Source organism: Nematolebias whitei, chromosome 10, assembly GCF_014905685.2.
Source record: "Nematolebias whitei isolate Nwh7 chromosome 10, NemWhi1, whole genome shotgun sequence".
NCBI lineage: Eukaryota > Metazoa > Chordata > Actinopteri > Cyprinodontiformes > Rivulidae > Nematolebias > Nematolebias whitei.
Window position 1 is genome coordinate 6,003,615 of NC_056507.1, and position 26,276 is coordinate 6,029,890.

The 26,276-nt window shown below is 41.3% G+C and overlaps 1 protein-coding gene across 1 annotated transcript in view; it reads left to right on the forward strand.

Moving 5' to 3' along the window:
* The window catches only part of LOC119416092 (pleckstrin homology domain-containing family A member 7), a 198,537-nt gene extending 172,453 nt beyond the window's left edge, over window positions 1–26,084 (forward strand). The window contains exons 14-29 of the mRNA XM_037683270.1: window positions 652–705; window positions 957–1,040; window positions 2,225–2,290; window positions 4,200–4,280; window positions 6,785–6,934; window positions 7,216–7,317; window positions 7,536–7,647; window positions 7,835–7,965; window positions 8,061–8,255; window positions 8,403–8,499; window positions 10,801–10,883; window positions 13,293–13,562; window positions 19,167–19,340; window positions 19,548–19,681; window positions 22,896–23,029; window positions 25,418–26,084. Coding sequence (XP_037539198.1) covers window positions 652–705; window positions 957–1,040; window positions 2,225–2,290; window positions 4,200–4,280; window positions 6,785–6,934; window positions 7,216–7,317; window positions 7,536–7,647; window positions 7,835–7,965; window positions 8,061–8,255; window positions 8,403–8,499; window positions 10,801–10,883; window positions 13,293–13,562; window positions 19,167–19,340; window positions 19,548–19,681; window positions 22,896–23,029; window positions 25,418–25,443 — 1,893 coding nt within the window. The 3' untranslated portion in view covers window positions 25,444–26,084. The remainder of the gene's footprint in view (window positions 1–651; window positions 706–956; window positions 1,041–2,224; window positions 2,291–4,199; window positions 4,281–6,784; window positions 6,935–7,215; window positions 7,318–7,535; window positions 7,648–7,834; window positions 7,966–8,060; window positions 8,256–8,402; window positions 8,500–10,800; window positions 10,884–13,292; window positions 13,563–19,166; window positions 19,341–19,547; window positions 19,682–22,895; window positions 23,030–25,417) is intronic.
* The last annotated feature ends 192 nt before the right edge of the window (window positions 26,085–26,276 follow it).

A 26,276-nucleotide genomic window follows, 5' to 3' on the forward strand; every position in this document is an offset into this window, starting at 1 on the left:
TATATATGTATATATATGTATATAAAGGCATTTTAAACCCTTCCCACACTCTTGCAATATTCTAAACAATGTTTCTAAACACTGTAAAAGAGCACAGAATATCATGATTTCAGCTCGTCTGCTCTCAGCCACCTGCAAGTGCTTTTGGCCACGCCCACTTCTCCACTCTGCATGGAGATCAGCTGATCAGCTGCAGCAGGGAGTTTATCCTGCAGTGTGGGCTGCACAAATGTGCAGCAGGTGCTAAATAATTTAAACTAATTTAGTTTAAATAAAAATTCCATGCCGATCGTGCGGCTCATCCATCGTGTGTCATGTCCAATCTCGTTTTGAAAAACCGCAATAGAGCGAATCTGCGATAAATGAACCGCAAAGTAGCGAGGGACTACTTTATTCCTAAAGTATATTGGAAAGACATGTTTTATAAAGAATGCTAACTGTGCTACAATAAAACAAAGCCTGAAAAAGGCCTTCTAGATAATCTGTCACAAAGAAAATTTATTTTCCAATTCTCCATGCGGCCGTTTGATTGCTCTAAATGTCTTGATGTGGCCCTTTGGAATAAAATGTTGCCCACCTCTGGTCTAGATCATAAACTTAATTCCTGTTTGCACAATTCTCTAATATGCTCACATGTTTTCCCCCTTTCAGGCGGATGACACATACATGCAGCTAAAGAAGGACTTGGAGTATTTGGATCTCAAGGTGAGAGAAAATGTCTAACTTCTACTGGGCTGTCTCTGATTTGAACTGCTCAAGTTTCAGCGTTTGGTGTTTCTTGTGGACAACCACGTCTTCTGTTGAACCGATCGTTGCAGCTGTTACTGAAGATGTTCAGGCCTCTGAGTGAAACTAAACACCCACAAAGACTAAAACGTATTCATCTAGCTCTTGACTGTTTAATAAGCGTTTCACCCAAAGCACGGCTCTGTGTCTCTGTGATTCTTGACTCACAGATCAGAGCTCTAGAGCCGCTGATCCTCGCAGTTCACAGTTTACTACTGCACTGCACTGCTGGGCCTCTCAGGCCTCTAATGAACGTAAGCTCAATGTGTCGGTCTGTATGTATGTGTGTGTGTGTGTCTGTGTCCGGTAAATATTCTGAAACAAGACGTTTGCTCCCCGGTGTGTCTGTGCATTCCTGCTTGTGCATGTTCGTACTGTGGTGGAGATCAGTCTCTCTGTGCTTATTTCAAGAGTCTGTGTTCCAGAAAGACCATGCCATCGCTTTACAGCACGGTATTTACATACTGATCAGCATCATATATTCTCCATACGACCTTTGACATCATACCCACCCCCCACCCCCACCTCTTACATATGGCAGTGTTAACATTGCTGTCGGATTCTGGGCATGGGATGGCTCGGCAGTGCATGTGTTGTGGCTGTGGCCCGGTGGTTGAAAAGCCAGCTGCTTTTACCATCATCTCTGAAACGCTGCACACCACCTCAATGCTGTAAAGTTGCAAAATTGTGTTCCGCTAAATAGTTTTCAGGCGTAAGGAAAAGCTTTTGTCAGTAAATGTTGTTGCGCTTTAAATGCTGACACTGCAGTAGTCCCTCGCGGTTTGTTTTTCGCGGACTCACCGTGTCGCGGTTTTTCAAAGTAAGATTGGACCTGACACGAAATTGATGGACGAGCCGCACGATCGGCATGAATTTTTATTTAAAATAAATTAATTTAAATGATTTTGCACCTGTGTGCAGCCCACATGTGCAGGGAGAAGCTCCCTTTAGAAACATTGTTTAGAATGTTGCAAGAGTTTAAAATGCCTTAATATCTTTATATGTAAATACTAAAATAAACTACTATTTCTACTTTGCGGTTTTTTCACTTATCGCGGGTCTTCAGGGTACGGATCCCCCGTGATAAACGAGGGACTACTGTATACTGTCCTGTTTAACTAGCAGGTGGAACCCCTTTAGATTTAAATTGAGCACCTGTAAAGCAAATTGCTAAAGGTGTATCACTTTGTGCAGAGCTTCAAAGTCTCCATAGCCACTGTGTTGTTCATGACGAGAGCTGATTTTGTGCCAGAAGTCACTCGTACTGTCCTGTTCCTAAAGGCAGGAGGTCATCGCGGATACAGTAGTCCGCCCTTTTGCCTTGAAGTAGTTTATAGCCGCTCTCTGTTTTCTACACTTCCTTAGTACAACACAGTGCAGCATTTTGTTTTAGCGCATAACTAACATCTGAAATTGTTGATTATTTTTGAATTTACAGGTAGCTGGAAGTCAGACATTGAAGGAAACAGGGAAACCTGTGAAAGTTGCAGAAAGCGACGTAGATGTAAGTATTAGACTACTAACTCTTAAAGGTCTTCTCTCAATAAATAATTCACTCTAGTTTCTAATTCCACTAATGACAAGTTTATTTGATATAACATCTATCCTGTTGATGCCAAAGACGTTTTTCATAATCAGATTATCAAAATGTTTGATCTACTGTAAAAGTAAAACATGGATGGAAACTCATTTAATGAAATATGTTTGGGATTTAGAAATACATTTGAACCAGCAGTTTCTTTATGGACCTATGCAAATTAAAAGAGAACCTCTTCTTCTTCCTTTTCTTTTGGCTGTTCCCTCTTCAGGGGTCACCACGTGCAAATTAAAAGAAAACAAAGTTTTAAAAAAAAAATTTTGGTATGATTTTGCTCCACTCCAGACAAGAACAAATGAAATTCTAGTTTGCAGCTCTGACTGTCAGATACAGTGGAGGAGAGAGAAACTGGTCGTTTTCACACCTGATAGTCTGGTAGACTCGATTCGACTGGGACCAGAATTCAGAACACTTGTTTACATTTTCAGATGGTGCGGTTCACATTCACACTGCACTAGTTTCACTCGGGTCCAAAAATATCCAACTCGACCCAGCCCCAGCCCGCAGCCATCATCTCCGAACCCCACCCGATCCGACGGATTAACAGTAATTACAGGTCCAAATCCATTATTAATAATAATATTAACTATAATCCATTATTAATACTATAACTAACAGTCGGCGGACGCGCACGGCTGAGTAAAGGGGGCAGAAGATCGGAGCTGAGGAGCCCTCAAAGCGCATGAAATGCTTCCCCTGCTTCTGCCTGCATTGGACCCTACTCTGAGAGGTCGGATATTTTGTGATCTCACCTGTTTGGATCGTCGGCCGTGCGCGTCCGCTGAGTGCCACAGCTGAATGAACGTCCATTTGGGCTGATGAATCGCTGGCAGTAGTCCATCTGAAGCTTAACTGAAGTTTTTACCTCTTTCAAGGCCAGTCAGCGCACGGTCAAATAGCCGCGTTTGGCTGTTGATGGTATGGCAAGCCATGATGGCATATAATTGTATCGTCGGCCACACGTATCCCTAACACAATCAAAAGCCTGACACCGACCCGGCCCGAATCTGGGTCGGGCGGGGCCGGGCTCCAGGTTCGGGTTAGAAATGACAGCTCTACACTACACTGAGTCAATTGAGCCAACCTGTCTGTCCCCCCCACCCCCCCCACACCCACCCTTCCCCCTGTCTTTTCTTTAAGGTAACAAACAGGAACCAGACAGTTTCATTGAGAAAAATCCTAAATTCTTTCTATTTTTTTTTTAACAGTTCTCTTTTTCCGGCTCGTGTTTGCTCTTTTAAAACTATTTCTTGTCGATTCCCCTCACACACAGCTCCTTCAATTATTTATGCACATTTTGTCTGCAATGAAGATCCAACAACAGCGTCACCATGGAAACCACTTTTGATAAATAATGTATTTGATTGAATATTTAAACTGTTCTGTCAATATTATTGCGTAATTACTGTGTTGTTGTCTTACCTCGGGGTGCGCAGGTGACTCCACTGTTGCCTTTAGGCTCGATGGTTCTAATGGAAAGATAATTATTTATTATCTGAACTTGCCTCGCACAGTTGCACCCATGTTGTTAAATATTTTTATTCGTAGTCAACATGTTTATAAAAAACAAGACTCCAGAACGTGTTCTCAAACTAGTAGATATTAGACGTTAAAACGAGCATTCAGAGACCACATTTTACATCCAGGTTCACAATCCTGCACACGGTCACTGCAGCCGCAGGAAAAAAAACAAGTTTTAATCAAGTAAATAGAGCACTTAATTATGAAAGATCACTGCACAATCACTCTGATTCACACTAAAGGATGAAGGATTAAAAGCCAGGGTTTATTCTCAGCTCTGTGCCTCCCCCTGCAGGTGAAGCTGAGCCGGTTATGTGAGCAGGATAAGATCCTCAAAGACCTGGAGGCCAGAATCAGCTCCTTGAAGGACGACAAGGTAAACCCTCTGTCAGACTGTCTGTCCTCTGAGTCTGAAGAATTTACAGACTCAAACGTTTCAAATTCAAAGTAAGAACAAACTTTTACTGTTCGGCTGCCAGACTGTGATTCTGGATTTGTTCTAGAGTTGACATTATGATGAATATTTTTGTTGTTGTTGTTTTGTAAACCTTTATTTTACCCGGAAAGAAATCCATTATTTTTACAAGGATGTCCTGGGCAATGTGCAAGTAGGCCTGTTGCGATAAACAATAAAGCAATTAATTGCACGATAAATGAAAATGATCAACTTCATTTTCATTTATCGGCTTTATCTCTTCGTGTCTGTCTCTTTATGAAGACACTGGATGACAAAAAGCTCAACTCCGGTGCTCTTCACTGACCCCCTCCCTTTCTCGTTTCTCTTTAAAATCGGTTCTAACGATCCAAAATCGCGTTTTTGGATCGTTAAAAGCAGCTAAGCTACGAGCTAAGCTAAGAGACCGACCTGGGGAAAAAAAAACCTCAGTCTTGTCAAAGCGCCAAAATTCACAGTTGAAACCCGTGCCTTCGTGTACAAAGTTTTTCTTTGCAAAAAGAAGCTGAGAACTTGTTTACTGATTTTTTATTTAAAGCTTTGTGTGAAAAATGCTATGCTAAAGAGCTCAAACCACACCAAACATCCGCCATTTTAAGAACTGAAGAGAGACAGCCCATGTCACGTCAAGGGGCCTCCCTCCCATTTTTCTTACTGACATGCTGCTCGCTCCCTCACTATCCATCCTTCGGTTCAAACAGTCTTATACTGCTGTCCGGTGGTCAAAAGAAGGTATTGCGTGCAAAACAAATTAATTTGACAAAAATGACTAATTATTGTCAAATTTCAAACAATATTATAATTTATTGCAATAATTTCTGAGACAATTAATCGCCCAGCAAAATTTGTTAACATGGCAGGCCTATGTGCAAGGGTCAAACGCCATTCGAAAGAAATACAGTGACAGTCTTATAACAGTAACAGTAGTGTTAAAATATTTACAACAAAACATAATAAGACGTAAAATATAATGCAAGTGTAGAGGACCAGTAGGGAACAGGCACTAAACATCTACTAGGTTCCACCAGGAGAATGATGTCACACCAACCCAATACCAAACTGATTATTTTATTACTTCACAACAAACAATAAAAAAAACATTTTAAACAACTTTTTTTTACAAATGTGAAAAATATAAAATACAAGAAAAAATTAAATAGAGCTCTTTCCCTTTTCTTTGTGAAAAAATAAAATTAAGTTCAGTTCTTTAGCAACGTTGCTACCCCTGGTAGTGTTTTGTATGGAATCTTATCTGTGACCCAGGATGGGTTTTCCAGATTGTGAAGGTTCTTCTGTGGAATGATGTCCCGGCTGGCCGCACCGTTTACACCTGTCCACAGTTCGCATGGGCTCGGCTCGCCATCACGATCAAAGAATCCAGAGTCACTATAAAACCGATCGGGATTTCCACAAGCTATTACCCAACAAGCGGTCCCCTCGGTCTCTCACTGGGATTTCCACAGATAATTCTCAATGAGTGGTCACTTCTGTCACCCATAGACAGGTTGTAAGGTCCACAGTTTGGTCGGTCAGTGCACGTGTAAAGAGCATGCCTCAGAATATAGGGAAAAATGACCAAACCACGTTGGTTAAATTCAACTCAGTAAAAACTGAGCGCCCTCTGCTGGACCCTCTCGGTATTACAACCTAAATTACAGATATGGGTCTATTAGCCCAATGTTTCATGTGGGTTACACAAGTTTAAAAAATAGCACAATTTAAGACACTTACACATTACAGGTGCAAGATGAGACTAAAACCTCTGACAGTTTTTGTTTAAAACTAGAGAAAGGTATAAAAGACACCAACCTCAAAGTCCACGGGCCGAAATAGGACAAACTCATCTTTCCTGACTTTGTGCGCACAAAGGGTACCATAAACACAGCCAGCTGTTCCTGAGACTGTGTGTAGTGAAATGAACTTGGATTATAAATATGATGGTCATTTTCCTAAAATGTCTTTGTATATGAAAGTATACCAATGCTTCATCCTTCAATTATTGAGTGAAGTAAGTCCAGCAGGGTATATAAAGTACAATGGTGAACTTGTTCTATACCTCAGAGCAACGTGGGAAATGGGGTCCAGTTTAGCTAAGGGGGGAGGCAAATCTATAGATTTTGTCTCTGTAGTCCAGCTGTGATAAAAAAAAAAAAACCTGTGTGATTTACAGTCAAGCTAAGGATATTTTAAAAGAAAAATAGGGGATACAGATCAGCTTCCTCATTAAAAAAATTCACACCTAAAATTAAGAAATAATAGAACACCTTTACAATATGACATGGGGGAACTAACGAGACAAGAAAATGTCCAGGTGAGATCTCAAAGGAACCCAGGAGGCACTTTAAAGCTGCTGAACTGAGCATATTTACAGACCAACTCTCAGGATTTCTGTTTCCCTCAAGCTGCTCAACCTCTTGCACCCTTAGGACAAGTTGGAGAGAATACTGGACGTGTCCCACCAGCAGATGGAGCAGTACCAGGAGCAGCCGTCCCATGCCCACAAGATCGCCTACCAGCAGAGGCTGCTGCAAGAAGATCTGGTGACCATCAGAGCTCAAATATCCCGACTGTCCACGGTATCTATTCCTGTCTGTGACACTGCGGGTGTTCATGTTGCTGCACCTTTGCACTGGCATAATGGAAAAGTTTTGTTCTGTGCCAACTGCGTAAGAAACTTTACATAATGGAGCCACAGAACTGGTAAACTCATTTTCAGTGAACCTTTATGAGTCTAATTTATCAATTAAATGTAAAAGCAAACATGTTTCTATTGATGTAAACAATCAGAGAGAACCAGAACATGCAGAACGTGTTCTCAAATGTTCCTCTCGTGTGTGCATTTGCTTGGGTTCTGCAGGAAATGGCCCATGCCTGGGAGGAGTACAACAGGCTCGAAACATCTGTGGAGCAGTTGAGGATTGCCCTGCAGGCACTTATGAACCACAGCGACACATCTCAGGTGAGACCTGAAGGAAAATAAAACTTCCTTTAATTATCACCTGAAGCTTAAAAATGGCTTCAGTGAACAGTGATGCAACCTTAAATAAGCGAAGAAGAACTTTGCACCATTAAAGCACATTGAAGCTCTTATATGCAACGGAGATTGCTGAAATTAAACTTCCAAAGCAAAGTAAAATGAGTGAAATATACGTTTGTTTTTCACATTTTACCGCACAGCAAGAAAAGACCGAGATGAAACGGGAGATGTGGAGGATCGAGGACGTCATGGGGGGACTCAGTGCCAGCAAGGCCAACTACAAGATAACCATCGACTCCATCCAGAACCCAGGTGGGAACAACCGCAGCACCCACACAGTCGTCTGTTGTACTTACACAACAGATTTAAAGTTAGTCGCGTTCAAAGACCTTTTCTTCACCATGCTCCTCTGTCCTGTGATTTACGCAAAAACCCAAATAAAAAAGTTCAGTTTAAATCTGTTGACTTTGCATTTTCCTGGACTCGCACATCACACCAGACAGGAAATTAGTGCCTTCGCTGCCCGACCCAGCAGTGCCTTCCCACAGCGCAGACGTCCAGCCCCCTCCTCGCAGCTCCATCCCCAGCATCCTCTCCCACACATTGCCCCCCAGCACCGTGCCAAAGTGGGTGAGTGCCACCTGACTGCTCACATCCAACATCTCTGTGTTAAACTTCATCACAGCATTAATATGAAATCTCTTCCTGATTTACCGGCTGCACAGGCAGAGGACAGTGCCCCACCCAGACCACCACTGCCTCGCCTCTACGACTATGAGGAGACACCCCCAGTGGTGCCGCCCCTCCCCAAGGAGGCCTCGGTCATCCGCCACACATCAGTGCGAGGGCTCAAACGCCAGTCAGATGAGAGGAGGAGGGACAGGGAGGGTGGGCAGTATGTTGCAAATGGAGATTGTAAGGTAATTAATTTTGTCGGGCGGGGCTGTCTTTAGAAAAACCTTCTACGTTTTGTTGAATTAGAAGTTTCTCTCTGCAGTGCTGAAAAACTTCGAGTCTCTTTGATTCATTGTGAAGAAATTCAGATTTCCTCTTGTTTTGTGTTTCAGTCGGACTTGAGGTCATACCTGAGTGAACCAGAACTGCCGGGAAGCAGCCACCAGAACACGAGCGACACGGCCGACTACCAGTATTACCCGAGTAAAGGTGTGTGAGGAAGAACAGTTAAATAGATGTGCTGCACATCTGACTGGAAACAAAGTCCTGGCCATTTTAAATATCGTATTTTTCGGCCTATAAGTCGCGTTTTTTTGCATAATTTGCATGACCTGCGACTTATATGCTGAAGCGACGTATTCATGGATTTTTTTCATATTTATAAACCAATTTTTGGCCGTTTTCCTTCATTTTGACTGAAAATATTGAACACTGCCATTTTCAGCCGCTAGATGGCACTCAAGTTGTATGGCATGCCATTGTGTTATGTAATAGGTACAAGTGACTATTAATGACCCAATCGACTTGCCACAGTTGTCATGTCCGTCCACCTCGCCTGGAGCAAAATCAGCTTCATTTCGCTGCGCCGTCCAGGCGTCCATGATTTCTTTCCCCCCTGCTTAGACTCATGAATCTCTAACCAGGAAAAAAAATCACTGCAAAAATTACTGTGAAAATCGCTGTGATGTCGGGCTTTAACCGACGACTCGAGTAATCGACACGTCGATTTCTAGGACATCTCACAAGTTTTTTAAATTTCACGTCGAGTATTCACAGTTACGTCACGTGTCATTGTGTCACGTGATCCGCACCGGGCGCAGGCTCTACAAAATGGATTCCTCCAAGCAGACGGATGGAGCGGAGCAGGCCCAGTTTTGACAAACAGGTAGAAATGCATCAATACTCTGGAAATATGTCACTAAAGATGAATCTTCCAGTTCAGCTACCGTAAGGAAACAGAAAATGAATCAACTTCCTGACTGTTTGGAGCTCGTTGTGAACCGGTGTTACACCATATTCTGTGACCGCCGTATATTGTGACTGTAGGGGGCGGGGTTGCATGCACTGTTGCAGGTGACAGAATATGGTGTAACACCAGGTCCAATGACCGATCCAGAACCAGCTTCCTCTGACCTTGTTTCACAAACAAAAAGCAAAAAATATTAATCTCTAAACCTATAAAAAACCTATAAACATAATAATCTCTAAAACTAAACCTAATGCGCACCACAGCTGGCGGTGGTGCGAGGTGGGCGACCCCCCCCCCCCCCCCACTGTTTTTAGTTTCGTTTTTGACGTGCTGCACGTTTCTTTCACTTTTGCAGCTTAATAATAAAAACTAATAGTTTTGGTTTGCCTGTGACTTATTTGCAGCATGATAAATGGTAGGAGCATAATATACTCTCCCAATGTTTTTTTGGTCTTTTTTTGTAAATAATAAATGACGTTTTTTGCGTTTTTATTTATTTATTTATTTGCATCTTGAGATCCTATGACGTCATCAACTACTCGACTTCTACTCTACTTTTATTATGTTAATGTCGACTTTAAAAATTATGTAGTCACTCAACCCCTACTGTAATGCCACTTGGTTGCTGATGTGTGCTGCTGACTATCCATGATGCTGATCTCATGCTGCTGATTATTTCATGTTGCTGTGTTCATTAATCCTCATCTGCTCAAACAGACTCATGTTCGTGCTGCTGTTGTTTGGGCACATTGTTTTTGTACCATTAGTGCTTGGTGCATTCTTAGTTTAGTGAATGTAGGATATTCTTAGTTCGTGACTTGGATCTTACTAATGTTTTTCTTTACAATTTGTATTTTTTGTTGGATGTAACTGGGACCCTGCGTACATAGTTTTGTCCCACCTCACGTATCAAGTGTAGTGTGTATGACAAATAAAGCTCTCTGACTTAAAGTCTTCCCGTGCACGCGCACGCAGCCGCCATTTGGCAGCCAATCGACTTTTGGCACAACTCCGGCCCACATTTCCAGGTTGTCAGCGGTGATGCGTAACAAACGCGACACGTCAGCGGTGACGCATAATAGATGCGACTTATACAGCGAAGCGATGTATTTATGGATTTTTCCACTTTATTAGACAAATATGGACTCGTGCGATTTATAGGGCGGTGCGACGTGTACGGCAGAAAATACGGTACTAGGGCGTAGCGGTACACATGAATCACAGCTTGGTGCTCAGCTTTAGAGATGCAGTTCAATATGGTCTTGATACAACAAGAAAAGACACAAATGCTAAATGCTTGGCTTGATTTCATTTATTTTAACCCTTTCAGAAGCAGAAACAGACAAACATGTCATCCTTCATGGTGCGGGGGCTCTAAAGTATCTTGGTGGACAGTGCATTAAATTGTATTTTCCTCTCATGAATTTTTTTCTAGTAGCAGTTACCAGTTTTGGGGGTATTTACATCCTGTTACTGTGTTTACGCTGCTTGTTCACTGTGTAAATGAGGCTTTAATCAAACTATTGAACTATGTCCATCAGGCACCATGTCTCAGATGAATCAGTCCAGCTCCATCTCCTCCTTTGTCACACTAAGGAGGGGTCCCGGCAGCTCTGCAGCAAAGGTGAGTGACGTTTCAGGGGCTTAATTAATCAGCTGGTGCGATTAGCTGAGGGGGGCACAACAAATGTTTAGCTTCTTATAGCTGGTTTAAACCTTTTCTGATCAGAATATGATGATGTCATCAGCATTGTTAGTTGAGGGTTTCTTGTTTGGTTTCAGTAAAAGTGTGCGCACTGATTGTGTGGCATATTTGAGTAACAGATTGTTGCTTGTTACAACAGAATAAATGTTGTGTTCTGATGGTTAGATGTCGAACCCAAGTGCAGGCAGACCACGGAGACTCTGAGATTTGTAATAAGAAATGATTTATTAAAGAAAACAAAAGGCTGACGGGCCAGCAAACTTGCATGATGCTGGGAACACGAAGGGAAGCCAGAACATGGAGCTGGTCAGGGAAACACCCAGACAACGAGGAACACAGACTTACAGGTGCTGTTCATAAAATTAGAATATCATGAAAAAGTTTATTTTTTTCAGTAATTCAATTCAAAACGTGAAACTTGTATATTATATTCATTCATTACACACAGACTGATATATTTCAAAAGTTTATTTCTTTTAATGTTGATGAGTATAACTTACAAATAATGAAAACTCCAAATTCAGTATCTCAGAAAATTAGAATATTGTGAAAAGGTTCAATATTGAAGAGACCTGGTGCCACACTCTAATCATATAATTAACTCAAAACACCTGCAAAGGCCTTTAAATGGTCTCAGTCTAGTTCTGTAGCTACACAATCATGGGGAAGACTGCTGACTTGACAGTTGTCCAAAAGACGACCATTGACACCTTGCACAAGGAGGGCAAGCCAAAAGGTCATTGCTAAAGAGGCTGGCTGTTCACAGAGCTCTGTGTTCAAGCACATTGATAGAGAGGTGAAGGGAAGGAAATGATGTGGTAGAAAAAAGTGTACAAGCAACAGGGATAACTGCACCCTGGACAAGATGGTGAAACAAAACCCATTCCAAAATGTGGGGGAGATTCACAAAGAGTGGACTGCAGCCTGAGTCAGTGCTTCACAAACCACCACGCACAGACGTATGCAAGACATGGATTTCAGCTGTCGCATTCCTTGTGTCAAGCCACTCTTGAACAAGAGACAGCGTCAGAAGTGTCTTGCCTGGGACTGCTGCTGAGTGGTCCAAAGTTAGGTTCTCTGATGAAAGTAATTTTTTAATTTCTTTGGAAATCAAGGTCCCAGAGTCTGGAGGAAGAGAGGAGAGGCACAGAATCCATGTTGCTTGAGGTCCAGTGTCAAATTTCCACAGTCAGTGATGGTTTGGGGTGCCATGTCATCTGCTGGTGTTGGTCCACTGTGTTTTCTGAGGTCCAAGGTCAATGCAGCCGTCTACCAGGAAGTTTTAGAGCACTTCCTGCTGCTGACCAACTTTATGGAGATGCAGATTTCATTTTCCAACAGGAATTGGCACCTGCACAGTGCCAGAGCTACCAGTATCTGGTTTAAGGACCATGTTCTTAATTGGCAAACTTGCCTGACCTTAACCCCGTAAAAAATCTATGTGGTTATTATGAAGAGGAAGATGTGATACACCAGACCCAACAATTCAGAAGAGCTGAAGGCCACTATCAGAGCAACCTGGGCTCTCAGAACACCTGAGCAGTTCCACAGACTGATCCACTCCATGCCACGCCACACTGCTGCAGTAATCCAGGCAAAAGAAGCCCCGATACTTTCAAACTTTTCAGTTGGCCAACATTTCTAAAAAATCCTTTTTTTATTGGTCTTAAATAATATTAAAATTTTCTGAGATACTGAATTTGGGGTTTTCATTAGTTGTCAGTTATAATCATCAACATTAAACAAAATAAACATTAGAAATATATCAGTCTGTGTGTAATGAATGAATATAATATACAAGTTTCACTTTTTGAATGGAATTACTGAAATAAATGAACTTTTTCATGATATTCTAATTTTATGACGCTAACGAGGGGATAAACACAAACGCCTGGGGAAGGACAACAGGTGTCAGAGGCAGGAGCTGATCACGAGGAGCAGGAATGAACACAAGAGGGAGACGCACACCAGAGACACAGATCCTCACAGTAAAGGGCTTCAGTTTTCTACGTCATGCTTACATTAGCAGTGGGAAATGGCAGCAAAGCCAAACCAAGCTTCAAAAAGTTTGTGTAGCGTATTGTATTGCCCAACATTTTTCAGTCAGGTCATCTGGATCCATCTAGTTGATCCAGATGACCTGACTGAAAAATGTTGGATTTTATACCTGGATTATTGAGCATGGACTTTGTTGTATTGTATTGTGTATCTTGTGTATTTTACAGAATATTACTGGGTAAAGAGACTCCTTTGTAATACAGATAACTGGTTTTATGCTCATTATACGTCCAGCTCTTTGTTCGATTTTCTCCATCTTTGTGTCACCAGGAAAGACCAAAGAGTGCCTTTGAGCTTCTGTCCTCCCCCACTGAGGCCCCGCAGCCCCCGATCAGCCAGCCTCGAGGCCGGATGACCGCAGAGGAGCAGCTGGAGCGGATGAAGCGCCACCAGAGGGCGCTGGTTCGTGAGCGCAAAAGGAACCTCAGCCACGGCGACCGCACTTGCACAGGCCTCTCCACCTCCTCTGCCATGCCACAGCGCTCCTCCTCCTCCTCCTCCTCCAGGCTGCCCTCCAGTCCCTCTGATCCTCCGGCCTCCGTACGTTATCCCCCACCCCAGCGCAGCAACAGCAGGCACAGGGAACACCAACCGCTCCACCAGTGCTGCTATGCCACTCTCCAGCCACATAATACCCTAACACACTAGCGCTGCCTGTCTGTGTGTAACTGCTGATTGTTGATGGTCACTGCTGGCACTAACGAGCTTAATGGCAGGACTGACTGCAGCTTGGTTAACACATTAAGTACAAAGAGCTCTTGGCTAGTTTTGGACATGGTGGTTATTTAATTGTATTTTTTAAAGTCCTGGAGTTTAGAAATTACTAGCACTGCCTCCGTTGTGGGACCTCACTGACACATTTCTGAATGTAAGTCCTTAAAGAAGAGAGAGAAGAAGTGCAAGGCATCAGTTCTACCTTCACTTCTTTCTTTTAATCAGATCAGTAGACAGTAGAGAGAAGAGCCCATAGATGTACATCTACATACTGTGTGTGTACATTTTTATTTATTACCTGAGTGATATTTTCAGTATACAGTTGTATAGATCTATTTTGTATAGATTTGTTATATAGAGCGTACGAGTACGGAATAGAAACTATCAAAGCTTTCAGGTTGATGAAGAAAGATGCAACCCGAGTGGAACAAATCATGATCTCACCTCTCTGTTTCTTCAGATGAAATCCAAGTGCCTTGTTTCAGTGATTTGATTTGATTTTTTTCACCTTTGTCCCAAAGTTATCTCTTTAACGAACGTTTGTCAATCGTAGTTGACTGAAAGCACGCGCCACCACGTTAGACTTTACAGAGTCGTATAGGAATGATTGAAATGCAAGAGCCAGCTTTAAGGTGTGTGGTTGCACATTTTAGTCAGGAGATGTAGAAAAATAGCTGCTTTTAAAGGGATTGTTCAGAAATGTGGAATCTGGGTTTTATAGAACAGTTATGAACAATTATTATCTTACCTGCTGAGGATAGCACTTTGTACAATCTTACTTTGGAGAACTAGAGTTTGATTCGGACAAGTCTGATGAGCTAACAGCTAATACGAGCAAGACCACCATGGATTACGCCAATCCAGCTTTATTTATAATCACTTTAAAAAAAACAAAGTGCTGTACAGACAAGTTAAAAAGCACAAAAGGAGTAAAATACAAAAAAAATATTAAAAAGACAAATGGCTATGCAATAAAAATTAAAACAATTAAAGGAGAATCAAATAAATAAATGAAAAGTCCACAACTCTCCCAACAATTAGCCATAGCCACAACAAACTTCATAATCTTCATTGTCATTCATTGGATTAACAGAATTCTGTCCTCACGTTTCCATTAAAGTGCGTTTTTACATTTTAAACTAACAAGGTTCAGTCAGGTCCTCTGGACGGATTCTTGTTTGTTACAACATTTGTAATTCTAGTAAAAGTTTGTAATGCGGTTAGAGATTACTCCCCTCCAAATTTAAAAATATATTATGCGTCATTCAAACACTATTTTATAAACCTTTCAGTTTCATCCTATTTGTTTTGTTTTTTTCTGGTTAAACCATCAGGATCTTCCTGCAGGAAGTGCTACAGCTCACTGCTGCTGTTTAAAAGTAAACACTGTGCACGTATCGACACATTTACATCCCTGTAAAGGGTTTTAAAGTTGCGTTTCGATGAGCTACTTTTAAAATATTGATATTTTAAACATCAGCAAACCTTGTTTGTTTTTTTTTGTTTTTCTGTTACAGCGCTGCTCAGACCAGCTCGGTAATTTAATCAGATTTTTGGTGCTTTCCATTCACACTCAAAACATTCACCTGGATTTTAGTCCTGTTGATTTTAGCACTGCTGCAGTTTTCCTCCTGAACACTAGGTGTCGCTTAAACTGCTAAACAGCAGAAAGTGCATGGGGGGGGGGGGGGGGGTGTTTTTCGTACACAAACTATACTTTGTTTTAGCTATTCAAAAAAATCTGCTCACAGACTCTTTGAATAATCATTAAATGAATTAAATTTTACGACATACCTCGAGTTAATCCAAAAATTGTCGGTTCACAGGTTTTCAACTGATGTAGGTGCATCATGCACATGCATTATTGATAAAAAAAATCATAAATCTTCTCTTTAACTACCCTTCACACCCCTAAAAACTGCAGTTACAATCATTTTCATGAGGTTAATTGATTGTATCTCAATAAATTATTTACACACACACAGTAATATAAATGTGTAGTTGTTGCTACAGCACTGGATGCATAAAATGTATGTTCTGAATGACTGACAATCTACTGTTGTCAGCTCGCACTGATAATAATAAGCTGAACACAATTAGCAAATCCAGCTGTTTTCTAAATGGAAACTGGATTGAGGTCAAACTGAATGTGTCATCATCCCCCAATCTGTAAGGTAAATAAACGTCATCTCTTCTCCAAACTGAAGCTGTTCAAAACGCTGTTTACAACAAATAAGATATTAATTGATCTGAACTTTTCTGCAGAGCCTCACTTCATAAGCTCTGATTTATTGTTTTAATGCACGAAGAGATGCTCCGGCGTTCGGATTAAACCAGTCTTGCAGCTAGCTTCGTTCTCTGGTTTTGGGGCATGCTAGCCGTGCTAATAAGCTTCGGTAAAATCGTCAAAGACTTTTACTGAAATAGCATCAAGCATGATAACCACCAGACTGGTGTGATGATTACAAACTAACGCAGGAGACTGCTGTGGATTAACTTCTCTGAAAAAATGTCCTCGCAAATCTAAAATCAAGAAGCAATAAGTTTATGATCTCTTGTTACTTTTCACCTCTTTATATTAGGAATGGTAATTATTTGCACAGGTCTCCTCTGGAATTTACTGTATGTGATTTGAACTAACACCCACTCGTGCAGCCTTCTCTCGTGTGGAGTACATGTTGCGTTTGTTGTTTAAAGATTAATGATAGTCACACTGACACGTTGAAGGCTTGAATAAGAAGCTGTGTGCACCTTCGTGTGACCTACGCTGTGCCGTTTTATGCATCAAAAGGAGGCGTTTGAGGACTGAGCTGAAATGCAGAAAAGGAGTGGATGACTCCGTCGTGACGGATCTGAGTTACTGTAACAAGCATCAAGTTGAAAACAGAAATTTCATATTTGAATCACTCAAATCCTAACGCATAAATTTACACTGGTTTTTTTTCATCCTTTTCCACTGACAGACAAACATGAAACAATCTAATCATATGTGATTTAAGCTCCTGTTTTCCAAAACGTATTAATTTCCAAAGCTGTTCCTTCATTCTGCTTTCCTCCCTCCGCGGTACAGCTCATGAGATCAAAAAGAGAAATAGTGATGGAAGATGCAAACGTAGTGAACTGATAATCACCCCCTAATTCTGTGTATCTGAGAAGCAATGAACAACTTTTCTCCCTTTTCTTTTCTATCATGTAGAGATTTGCACTCAATAAAGAGTCTCTTGCTTCTGAGCCTCCTTTGGACTGTTTTTTTTTTAATCTGGTGGGGGGGGTTGATGAATGTTTGCATGGTTTCTCTCTCTCTGTTTTTCTGTGTGCGGTTTCTTCTCCTGAGCATGACGCAGCATGGGCTGCAGCGTTTCTCCGAGCATGCGAACGCGCCGAGCGGTCAGACTCTGCAGGCTGGCGTGGATGGATGCATGGTTTGGGTTTCTCCTTGGATGCTTACGACTCACAAGTACCCCACACAAACACACAACCACATGTATGCTGCACTTTAAAAAAAAAAAAAGAAGTTAAAATGATGTGGGATGTAAAATAGGGTGGGGTGTGTTTGGAACTAGAGCTTCCAGAAACACAAGTGTCTCCTTCAGTTCACTCTGTGGTCGTGAAGCCAAAGTTGGGGCCTCTAATACTGATAAGACTGATACATTTGCAGCCAAAAAAGTTGTGAGGTATTTAACAGAAGTTAACGTGCATGAGAGCAACAGTCTGATTGTTCTCATTTATCAGCCCATTAACAAAATGTCAGGACACATTTTAATGACACTTTCAGAAAGAAATATGTAGATATGCATCTACAACAGAGAAGATTTTCGAGTCAGTCTTTTTAAAAATGGCTGCCGTAGCTATTCAGTGTAAACCAACACACAAATGGTAACACCATTTTTCAAATGTTCAGATATTGTGCTAAGACCAAGTGATCACTCAAGATCTTTGTTTAAAACTTTGACATTTCCTGTTGGCTTTGTCACTTGGCAGCTATAACTCATAACACGATTCTTTATGAGCAAGTTGAATTTGTTATAAATTTGATTTATGTTTTGGGAAAAGATCACTCATATTTTTATATGAAGAATTTGACACATCAGACAAACGAGGGATATAATTCTGGCCGTGTCTGTAATTTGATTAAACCGAACCTGATCATTTTACGTAACTCTGGTTTATTTTTATTAAAGAGCTCATGTTTAATAAATGTCGGTGCTCTTAAATATCACAACAACATCTAGCAGCTGGAAGACTGGTACTGCTAAATTAGCCGCTTTTTGTTTTCAGTTCTGACTAATTTAATTTTCTAAGTTGCTGCACATTTTTTTACAGAATGCTTTTAGTTAGTAACAGATTAACTATTGAGGCTTGAGGTTCAAAAAGCTGCTGTGATCTAAAACTTTTAAAGTCTTTAACTTTTTTACAAGTACAGTTTAACAAAGTTTGGCACTTTAACTTAACTGACGTGCGTTCGAAGGAAACGGTCTTAACGAAGTGTAGCTCATGGTTATGGCTTCATTTAAAGATACAAAACTGGATGTTCAGAAACCCAGAGCTGATTACCGTATTTTCCAGCCTATAAGTCGCACCTTTTTGCACAATTTGCATACCCTGCGACTTATACGCCAAATTGGCTTTTTTATGTTTTTTCCATATTTATAACCCAACTTTTGGCTGAGATATGACGTTTTCATTCATTCTGATATGGAAGATATTGAACACTACCATTTTCAGCCGCTAGATGGCATGCCGTTGTGTCATGTGGCCATTAACGACGCAATCGGCTTGCCATAGCTGCCACCTTCGTCCAGCTCCGGGATCATACCTGGAGCAACCATTAAATCAGCTTCGTTTTGCTGCGACTCCCCGGCGAAATGCAGCTGATTTGACCATTAAAGTGCATTGATTAAGTAAAAGTGCAACTGAGACACACCTTTGCTATAATGTCGAGCTAACACATAATTGCTTTAGGTGCTTATCTTGTTAAATTTTGAAGAAATGCACAGCGTTCCTCCTTCCTGATTTCACGCTCCTGGAGCACAGAGACAGCGTATACTTTTGAAATGCAGCTGATTTGACCATTAGTGCATTGATTAAGGAAAAGTTAGACTGAGACACACCTTTATTATAATTTTGAGCAAACAAATAATTGTTTTTAAGTGTTAATCTTGTTAAAGTCCTCCCGTGCACGCTCCCGTGGCCTCCGTTTGGCAGCCAATTGATTTTTGGCACACTGGCCTACGTGTCTGGGTTGTCGGCGGTGACGCATAATAGATGCGACTTATACGGCGAAGCCACGTATTTATGTTTTTTTTCCACTTTATTAGACATATTTGGACTGATGCGACGTGTGTGGCAGAAAATACGGTGGTTTGCTGTCTTTCAAATCAGAGCTTGTCACGTTCCTCTACTGGTTGTTTAATCCCGACTCCTCTACAGGTGTTTGAGTGGCAGGAGGAGCGACTCGGAGCAGAGGGTCAGAGTGATGAAGGCCTGAGTACGTTCAACGACAAGGGCAGGATTCAGTCCCATGAATGGGTGACCGCAACAGCCAGACGGGTACAAGAAGTGGACGTAGAACCTCTGGACTACGACCTGGACATCAGTCGAGAGGTACGTCTGTCTCTGTAGACCGAACAGAACCCAGGCCAGCTAGTTCCAGAAACATAAACTTAAAAGGTCCCTTTGCTTGGATAAGTCTGATTAAATTGAATTTTACTGGTTTTGTTTCAGTTTAACTTTCCATTATGCGTCTGTTCTACAGTTTAAAGCCAATTCTTAAAAACGTATACTATATGTATTTGTTTGTCCAATACACAGCTGTCCAAACCACAAAAAGTTTTCATCCCAGAGCGATACGTCGAGTCCGACCCGGAGGAACCTCTGAGTCCCGAGGAGCTGGAGGAGCGCTCCCGTCGGGCGGAGCGCATCAAGAACCTTCTGGCCAAGTCCAGGTACACAAACTCAGCTACTCTGGATATGGTTTATTCATGTTTAGTTTATTATTAAATGAAAATGCATGCTTTTGTTTGTTTTTATCATAAATTTCAAAATCATTTCCATTCCAAATTTACGTAAATTAAACGTACCTGGAATTTTAATTGTACTTTTTTTTTTTCCTTTTACCTGTTTACAGCTTTACTACCACAAATACTTTGTTCTTTAGCTGTTCTACTGCGGGTTGTACAAGTATTTATCCATGTTGGTCGAACTGTTTATTTACACTTAAAATATTTTCATTTAAGTTTATTAAAAAATACTTCAGTGTAACAGAGTTGAATGGAAGAAAAAACACAATTTAAATGTTTTTTTTTAAATTGTTTAAACAATTCTTGAAAAGGGGTGTGTTCGTAAGTATACACCCTCTTTGCTTTGAAGCTCCAGTTAACACTTCCTATGGACAAGCCATCAAATGATCCCAGTATAAAGACACCTGTTCATATAGCCACCAGAATCAACACCAGTGCTGTGGAAAAAGAGATTCCCAAAGCAATCAGGCGTAGACGTCATCAGATTTATTACAAAGGTTTGATGCAACATGTTGAAGTAGGTCAGAGAGATAAAAGGGTGCAAGGCCATTTAGGAACTTAAAGGTCAACAGGATGATTTTAAAATCTATTCTGACACGTACAGGGAGCCAGTGAAGGGAGGACAAAACTGGTGAAATAAGATCAGACCCACAAGTTCCTGTTAAGAGCCGAGCTGCAGCAGTTTGGACGAGCTGGAGACGTGACTGACCCAAACATAAAGGACATACAGTAGTCTAGTAATGAGGACATGGACTAGTTTTTCAAGGTCAGGTCTGGTCGACCCTTACTTAAGCTTAGCTATCTGCCTTAACGGAAACAAGTTGTTCTGCAGAGCAGAGTTGATCTTTTTATTAAACTCAAAATCAGAGTCTATCCTGAGATTTATAACAGGCTGCTTAAGATATCTGTTGTGTCCCCCCCAGAAAGAAGTAAACATTTCGTGTCCCCCCCAACTCTCCGCTGCGACTGTAGTATGTCTATAAAATGGTTATAAGTACGCCTCTGCCTAACATTGTGTCCTTATTAACATTAAAGAAAAAAAGAATATAGATCAACTTACAACAATAACTTTATTAACATTGATTTTTTTTTTAGTCTGTAACAGAAACAACTTAAAGTGCATCAATTTCCCTGAAAAAACAATCCTTTTTTTTAACTGTAAACATTTTGGACCATTTGATACTGAAAAAATAAATATATATAGTCAATAAATAATAAATTCAAATTGATCAGCAACATTTTAACTCAGGAGTGTTTTATAAAACACTTTGACCTACAAAACAAAAATGAATAAAACAATTTATGCAAATTTTTTTTTAAATCAAAATGAGGAAGTCCGGATCAATGAGCACACTCATCGATAAAACAAACAAAAAAATTGTCAACATGAAAGAGGAGCAGGTAACCCTCTCGCTTTGAGTTGACTCTTCGTCACCTGCTGTGTGTGACAAACGTCCAGAGAATCACAAAACAGCAGCTTAACTGAGGAGGTGAATTAATTTGTTAGCAAAGAATAGAGTCTTAACATTTATTAAACATTACTTCTATAAATTGCGCTTTGACAAACTTATCAATAAAACTAAAACATTTAGTCAACGCAAAAGAGGAAAGAGGGGGCAGGTGTCGCTCTCGCTTGAGTTTACTCTTTGCTGCATGTGCGCTGTGAGTGACGTCCAGAGGACATAAAAACAGCAGCGTTTGATGGAGGAGGTGACGGTCGGAGTTTATTTATCATGTCAGCAGCAGAGGGGAGAGACACGGGTCATGCAGGGCTCCCAAAACCACAAGGCAGCCATATTTGTTCATAACTTTATTATTAGGAACGCACGCAACAAAATGAGAATGGTGAGAAAAGAAAAAAAACTACTCCCTGCTGCAAAAAAAGCATGTTTTCTAGGGTCACATGCACCCGCCCAGGGGGGCGCGCCCCACTATTTAAGAAGGACTGGTTTACAGGAACAGAGACAGCAGTGGAGGTAGGGCTAAAAAGAATTTCAGTTTTCTGATCATTAAAACGGGCAGCACGGTGGCGCAACTGGTAGAGCTGCTGCCTCTCAGCAAACAGGTCCCTGGTTCAAACCCCGGTCCAGGGGCCTTCTGGGTGGAGTTTGCATGTTCTCTCCGTGCATGCGTGGGTTTTCTCCGGGTACTCCGGTTTCCTCCCACAGACCAAAAACATGCATGTTAGGCTGATTGGTAACTCTAAATTGTCCCTAGGTGTGAGTGAGAGTGTGAATGGTTGTTTGTCTCATTTGTCTCTATGTGTCCCTGTGATGGACTTGCGACCCGTCCAGGGTGTACCCCGCCCCTCGCACAGTGATTGCTGGACATGGGCACCAGTGACCCCCGTGACCCAAAATGGAATAAACGGGTAAAAATAATGGATGGATGAATCGATGATCATTAAAACTTTTTAAAAAATTCAAGCCGTCCATGCCTTGATGTCATCCAGACATTTAAACAGAGGGTGAATGGACCAAGAACTACTGGGTTTTAAGTGCAGACAAATCTGACAATCATCAGCATAACAGTGAAAAGAAAGACCTGGTTTCCTCAGGATAGACCCCAAACTAAGCAGATACAGTGAAAACAGAAGGGGTCCAAGAATCGAGCCTTGCGGAACCCCGCAGAAAGCCAAACGGCTCCTAAGGACACTTTCAACAACATCACTGTAATCATATCAATCAAAACCGTGAGAATAATAAAAATTTTCTCTTGCTGTCACTTTACTGACCGGTCACATCAAGACTGATTATTACAAAGAGTAAGGAACATTTTAATATTGTTCACAATAACAGTAAAGGAGCAGTGCATAAATACATTAATCAATTAAAATTATTGACAACCAGTTCAAAGAGACATCAAGAAGACCAAGGATCTCTCTACGCCAGTCAGAGACGATGTTACTTTTAGCATCCAGTTAGAAGTGTGATGATGATGATCCTGTGACACAAGCAGCACTTACACAAACTGAAGGAGTGACTGTTCACACGGATCAAGTCCAGCAAAGTTCCCTAAATCTCAGGCTGCAAAGCAACAAAACAGAATTCATAGAATTCATGGGGGTGAATACACCCACCCCCCGTCTTCCACTGTGATCAGGTACTTTGTTTCTTAGCTGTGTGTTTCCCCCCCTCAGTGTTCAGAACATGCAGCCGTCAGCACCGCTGGACTTCAGTGAGCTGGACTCGGCTCTGCAGCTGCAGGAGAGGATCATGAGTGTGTCCCAAGCTTTGGCCTCAGAGGCCTCACGCAAGAGCAAACTGGTCGCAGGTCAGTGCGCTTCGGATCAAAGCGGCGCTTTCTAAAAAAACGCATGAAAAGAATGTGGCTGCTTCTCCTGTCACGTCTTCTTCGAGCTGTTGCACAATCATGACTAAAAAGAAAATAACAAAAAGAAAATGTGGAGTCGTGTTTAAAATCTGTCCTTCGAGCTAAAGCAAAAAAAACTTTTACGTTGGACCTTTTACTCACTGAAGTTTCTCAGAGTTAAAATAAATATAATCAAAGTAGATTTTTATTTTACAAAGCAGAAGTGGATGTTTTGTCAGACTTGTGTGGTAACATTCTTGTTCCTGGTGTGTAGGGACAGAGAGGCTGGACAGCCGGTGTCTGCTGCAGGTACACCTGCCCTGACCGTCCTCTGGGCCTGCCAGGATTCACTGTGTCCTCCTGTAGTTGTGTTCACGAGGAAAGTGCACAGATGGGTGACCATGAGGGCCTCTCTTCAGGATGGTTTAACTTAGTTTAAGGATTTTTAAAAAAATTGGCTGCTCCCTTCTATGTGCACGAAGACGTGTTGGTTGTTTTTACGCTCGATGCCCTTCCCGCCGCAGCCCACTCGTGTGGAGCATAGGGCTGAACAGAAGGGCGCAAGAGCCCACAGTGGGGGAAATGAAGGTGGAGGCAGATGTGGGTGCTTCACTTTTCCCACCCCGATTTTTGTTGTAACGGTCAGGAAATTGGAACCGGCAACCTCGATCACAGGCTCGCCTTCTCTAACCACTGTGCCACTCGCCCCGTAATGCTTTAAGGGTGATAAACCTCTAAATATTTACCATCATTATGTGAATTTAGGCCCAGCAGCATCTGTGCACAATCCTGTCTTATTGTTTTTATGTGGTTGTCTATAAACGGAGGTTTCGCAAAGACTTTCAACTCGTCCGTAACGTTTTCTCATTTTTTATGCTCATAAATGTAGACACAAAAATCCAGACTGACTGATTCTAAGATAACTGCATCCCTCCAGGCTGTTCATATCTTATTTTTACGTTAAGTTTTGAGTGAGTTTCATCATTTAAAGATCTGGTATATGTGACACACTGGCATCTAGTGGCGGAAAATCCAAAACAAAAGTCCAGTGAGCAAAAGTGAGCGTGCGTCAGGATAAAAGTCCACGTTATTTTGATGATTTCTATCAATAAAAAGGTTAAATCAGGTCATCTGGATTGTTTCTTCTTGGGAGAGATGTTTTGTCTTTTAACCTTTTTTGTTGTTATCTACCTGGATGTTTGAGCTTACAAACCTTTTTTCTGAACCTTTTTGTCCTTGTGTTTCTGTGAGTAGCAAGTTGTGCCGTCTGGCGTAAAACATTTGATGGTTGTGCATGATGATCGTTTTGGATGGACGGTTCCTTTTCCGCATGTGTAAAGTCAGTTTCTGGGAATTCAACAGGAGGCTGGCTTGTAACACACGTGGGCTATTTATAAGACAGACCCGGGTTGGCAGGCCTCGGACTGATGAAGTCTTTCAGATGAAAGACAAAATATTTCTCACAAAAATGAACTGTCCAAATGACCTGATTTAACCGTTTTTGTATTTATCTGCCTGGATGACTGAGACAAACCTTAATTATTTATCTCAGTAGTTATTTTTGGTCGGTTTGTTTGGGTCTTTACCCGTACAGCAGTCCCTCGCTACTTCGCGGTTCGTTTTTCACGGACTCGCTCTATCGCAGTTTTTCAAAGTGAGCTTGGACATGACACACAACTGGCTGATCGATGGATGAGCCGCACGATCGACATGGAAGGAATTTTTATTTAAAATAAATGATTTTAAACGATTTAGCACATGCTGCATGAGAAGCTCCCTCCTGCTGCATGTCATGCTCTCCGCTCTGCAGCAGAGAAGTGGGCGTGGCCGAGAGCATATACCTGTATATAAATACTCAAATACACCTACTTTACTACTACTAATGCTACATAATTTCATTCCATCTCATGCACCATCTCCGTGGTACATGGTAATGACAATTAAGTGTACTTGGACTACTGCATCCCTACTTCACGGTTTTTCACGAAGGGGGAGTGGTCCCAACCCCCGCGATAAACGAGGGACTACTGTACGTCATTGCAAATAATTTCTGGTTAGGGTTGTCAAGATGTCGACAACTTACCCAGACACCAAAGTTAGAATAATACTGCAGTGAAAGTCTTTGTGAAAGTGGACGAGGTCTATGGGAAGTTTTTTTGACCTTTTGGATTTTAGTGTTTGGGTGAAGGTTGTGTGTTTCCTGTAAAGGGGGGGATTTTGCTTCATTACATGAACGTGTAGTATTGTACTAACATCAGCGGTACAGATGCTAATTAAACACGTGTCAGTTGTACGTGTTTTATGACTGCAGTCAGATCTTCTGAGTCCGACTCCGTTTTGTCTCCTCAGCCAAAGCAGCAGCTGCAGAGCACTGACCCGCAGGAACGACCTGCAGACGTCATCAGGTTTTGAAGGACGCTTCGTTTGGAAGAAGAACCGCAATATTTGTTTTTATTTGAGCAAATAACCAAATTTTCTTATTTTTATTGATGACATGAAACATATTTTTACGTTTTTTTAATTAAGTTTTGTAGTGGGTTTTCTTACCTTTGCACTTAAATTGCACAATTAATAATTTTAATTTTATTTTTTACCGGCGCTGCAGTTTGCTTTGGTCATGAGTTGAAGCCAGAATCAACACGCTCAGATTGCAGTGAACACGTTTAATGATAATAGTTTTAGATTAAACAGTTTGGATTGAGATGTTTTTCTGAACACTAATACGAGCGTCCAACCATCAATAAACTAATATGCATCAGATTATGAAATATATTAATCATAAAATTGTGAAGCCACTAAATAGTAACTCTGTAATAGTTCTGTTTTATTTATATTTTAATTATTTTTCTGTTCTAAGCAAGAAAAAGTTTGAATTCTTATGAACATTTTGGGTTTTAATTTAATATTGTACTTATCCCTGACCTGTCTGTTCCTTGGTCTTCATGATATTGTTTGATCACTGAATAATGTACTGACAGCTGTATTTATACCGAGATTAAAATACACACATGAACTCTGTTGACCACTGTGACTTTCTGGAGGTAAATGGTTGAACTGGACTTTAGTTGGTCGTCAATATGAATGTTTGCCCCTTTTTAGATTTTTATTTGTAACGGTTGAAAATCATGCATCGTTTTCTGTCCACCTCACATTTACGTGCTTTGTGTTGGTTCGTCACAGAAAATACTCGTGTGTAAATCCGTGTGAG